At 57.4% G+C, this 3,814-nt stretch overlaps 1 protein-coding gene across 1 annotated transcript; it reads left to right on the top strand.

Moving 5' to 3' along the window:
• Positions 1 to 301: 301 nt before the first annotated feature.
• On the top strand, positions 302 to 3,236 carry LOC104522818 (nascent polypeptide-associated complex subunit alpha; the record flags this gene model as incomplete). The annotated part of the gene is made up of 6 exons (XM_010165204.1): positions 302 to 387; positions 496 to 573; positions 1,299 to 1,445; positions 1,739 to 1,867; positions 2,447 to 2,569; positions 3,107 to 3,236. Coding segments are annotated over 6 exons (578 nt in total), but the record flags the coding sequence as incomplete, so codon positions are not given.
• Between the last annotated feature and the right edge of the window lie 578 nt (positions 3,237 to 3,814).

Genomic DNA, 3,814 nt, shown 5'->3' with positions numbered 1-3,814 from the left:
GCTGCCCAGGGCCCTGCCTCACGCTGGGGGAGCGGGTCAGGCTGGAGCTGCCTCCGAGCATCCAGGCACCCAGATTCCACCGTGGTGAGAGCGCTGGGAAGAGGCAACATTCTCGTGCCACCCACTGCTGCTGGCATTTGGGGTTGTGGAGGGAGCTCCTCCTGCCAGATACCGTGTCACCACCCTGACTGGAAATCGCGTGGGCACAAAGGCCACGCCACAGCCGTGTGGTTCTTTGATCTTTGCTGTGTCCCCTGGATCTGCCTGAGGTGCAACCAGTGACGTGTGTTTGTGTCCGTAGGGTCCGGAACAGAGTCTGACAGCGATGAATCCGTACCAGAGCTCGAAGAGCAAGACTCCACACAGGCCACCACACAGCAGGCACAGGTAGGGCAGGTGGCACGTGCCAGCGTGTCCCTGTGCCCAGCACTTGCTGGTGCTGTCCACCAACACCTCCAGATCCTCATGGGTCCCTCCTTTTCTCTCTCCTTGCAGCTTGCAGCAGCAGCTGAAATAGATGAAGAACCCGTTAGCAAAGCAAAACAGAGCCGGAGTGAAAAGAAAGCACGGAAGGTGAGGTGGGATGGTGGATGGACCAAACCTTGCAGTGAACAGCCTGTCCATGGACAGCTGAGCTTCTCCTCAGGGTCTGCCGTGATATCTCCCCTGAGCACTGGGGGCTTTGCCCCATGAACCCCATTCAGGGCTCCAGCTCCTCACCTCCTGCCCCTGGATGGTACCAGCCGGGCGTTCGGGGCTGAGAGCGGCTTGTGCAACTTTCTGCCCTCACCAGACCCCCAGGCAGTAGAGTTCCCCCTCCACAGGCAAAATCCTTGTGCCAGGAGGAGCTCGAGGTTGTGTAGGGATCTCACTGGTGTGGGGAGCAGAGAGTTTCCTCCCAGGCTCCCAGCAGAGTGTTGGGCTGAAAGCCTGGGAGCGCTTCCCTGCAGCAGTAACATTTGTGTGAGAGCACCGAGCGCTGGGCCCGGGTCTCTGCAGAGCAGATGAGCAGACACAGCTTTTCACAGGCTGGGCTGGCTCCCTGACTCTCACAGAATCACAGAATCACAGGATGTTGGGGATTGGAAGGGACCTCAAAAGATCATCCAGTCCAATCCCCCTGCCAGAGCAGGAACCTCAATGAGATCACACAGGAAGGCGTCCAGGCGGGTCTTGAATGTCTCCAGAGAAGGAGACTCCACACCCTCCCTGGGCAGCCTGTCCCAGGGCTCTGGCACCCTCACTGGAAAGAAAGACTCTCCTTTCCCTCACTTTTACCTTTCTCTCATGTTTTTCAGGCAATGTCTAAACTGGGCCTTCGCCAGGTGACAGGAGTAACCAGAGTCACCATCCGGAAATCTAAGAACATCCTCTTTGTCATCACAAAACCAGACGTGTACAAGAGCCCAGCGTCAGACACCTACATAGTCTTCGGCGAAGCGAAGGTGAGCTGACTGCGCGGCGCCTGGCAGCCCTGTCAATCCCTGCTCGTGGTGGCAGGTCACTCAGCTGGGGTTCCTTTGTGTCACCTGTGTGCCATGGCTGCCACCGGCGGGTCCCAGCTGCTGTGTGTCCCCCCAGGGGACACGGACAGGCCTGAGGGCTGGTTCCCTGGGTGGGTCATGCGGCGGGGCCGTTGGATGCGCTGGCACCGCTGCAGCGCCGGGGGCACAGCTGTGGTTCTGGGATCCTGCTCTGTGCAGAGCTGGCCTCACTTAACTCTTCTTCCCTCTTCCAGATCGAAGACCTGTCCCAGCAGGCTCAGCTGGCAGCTGCTGAGAAGTTCAAAGTGCAAGGAGAAGCTGTTTCAAACATCCAGGAAAACACACAGACCCCCACCGTACAGGAGGAGAGCGAGGAAGAGGAGGTATGCCTTCCTCAGGGGGCACTTCACTGGGGACCTGGACCGGCCACAGTGTCCAGAGTTTGTGTTCAGAGCCCTGTTTTCTGTCCTTCATCCAAGTCTTTGCCATGATGGTAAAGGGAGAGCACAGGGTCCTTCTGGAGGATCTGGTCCTGGTCACTGCAAGGGACTGTCCCAGGACTGGACTTTTCCTAAGGGCAGTTAATGACAAAACAAGGGGAAATGGGTTTAAGCTGAAAGAGGGGAGGTTTAGATGAGATATTAGGAAGAAGTTCTTCACTGTGAGGGTGGTCAGACACTGGAACAGGTTGACCAGAGAAGCTGTGGCTGCTCCTCCCTGGAAGTGTTCGCGGCCAGGCTGGATGAGGCTTTGAGCAACCTGGTCTAGTGGAAGGTGTCCCTGCTGCTGGCAGGGGGGTTGGGACTGGAGGAGCTTTAAGGTCCCTTCCAACCCAAACCAGTCTGGGATTCTGTGACTGGGCAGTGCCTGATCTTTCCTCCCAGTTTCCAGTGGGAGCCGCCCCAATCCAAGTCAAACCGTGTGTCGGGCTGACGTGAATCCCGGGCTCTTGTCTCCTTTAGGTTGACGAAACCGGCGTTGAGGTGAAAGACATCGAGCTGGTGATGTCCCAGGCGAACGTGTCCCGAGCCAAGGCCGTGCGTGCCCTGAAGAACAACAGTAATGATATTGTAAATGCCATAATGGTGAGTGTCCCTGCGGGCCTGGAGCCCTGGGGAGCAGGGAGGGAAGGAGGGAGAGAGGGAAGGAGGGAGAGAGGGGCCCTGTAGAGAGCTGGGACCCCATAACTGCTCTTGTCACTGACATCACCTTCTCCAAGCTCCTGCTGGTGGATCTTGACCATCTTCCCCAGTTCCTTTCATCCTCCTTCGGTTGCCCTGTGGAAAAAGGCAGCATGTGCTGTGGTTGGGTTTTGGCATGCAGTGGCAAGGGTGGCTATGCATGCTAGCTCAGTAACTCCAAGCCCAAAAGAGCAGATTGCGGTCTGCTCAGGGTTAGAGGAGGGAGAGAGGGAAGGAGGGAGGGAAGGAAGGAGGGAGGGAAGAAAGGAGGGAGGGAAGGAGGGAGGGAGGGAAGAGGGGACGGTTTGCAGTGGAACATCCCTGAGGGGAGACAAGCAGCCTGTAGCTCCCAGCTGCTGGGAGCAGGGTGTGAGTGGAGGGATGTTCCTGGGGGCTGCGGGGCTCCGTGCTGGCTCCTGACGTGCCTTTCTCTCTCTGCAGGAGTTGACGATGTAGCTGCCAGAGGGAGGAACCTTTTTTTGGTGTTTCAGAGAAGAGTAAAATGCAACTAAATTTAAAATTTGTACTATTTCTATCAATTAATAAAAGTTGTGGCTTATTGTTGGTGAAACACTTTTTGTTCCATGTTGGTTTTCCTGCCTTTCCCCTCTCTGGTAGCTGAGGCCCCAGGGTGGAGCCTTCCTCCCGGGAAGATCTCAGCCCTGATACCCTGTCCCATCCCGCCGCAGCGGAAGAACACCTGCCCCTTCCCTCATTTCCCTCCTGTCCTGAAGGTCGCTTGGCCCTGAGCCTCAGAGTCAACCCCATTCCTGGAGGCTCAGCCCAGGTCACTCACCCACTCTCCGTAGGTGGCAGGAGGTCTGCTGTGGGCTGTCACCTCCCTTGGTGACCATGGGCTTCTCCTTCGCTTCCCTGCAGCTGTGGGACAGGGATGGATCAGGGCATCGTGCACCCTCCAGCCTGACCCGGGGGGAGGCTGAGCTGAGTCCAATCCAGCTGCGTTGCTGGATGTCCCTGTTGCTGGCAGGGGGGTTGGAACTGGATTATCTTTAAGGTCCCTTCCAACCCAAACCATTCCATGATTCTATGGTTCTATGTGTGTGGCTGGGCTGAGCCATAGAAGGGGCTGTGTCCTGTGTCCCTTGTCCCCTCGGTTGGGCCCGCAGGAAGCCTGTGCTTACCCTGCAA

This window comes from Antrostomus carolinensis, unplaced genomic scaffold (genome assembly GCF_000700745.2).
Source record: "Antrostomus carolinensis isolate BGI_N321 unplaced genomic scaffold, ASM70074v2 scaffold42013, whole genome shotgun sequence".
NCBI classification, from domain to species: Eukaryota; Metazoa; Chordata; class Aves; order Caprimulgiformes; family Caprimulgidae; genus Antrostomus; species Antrostomus carolinensis.
The sequence above is the reverse complement of the archived record's forward strand: the minus strand, read 5'-3'. Positions and strand labels throughout refer to the sequence as shown.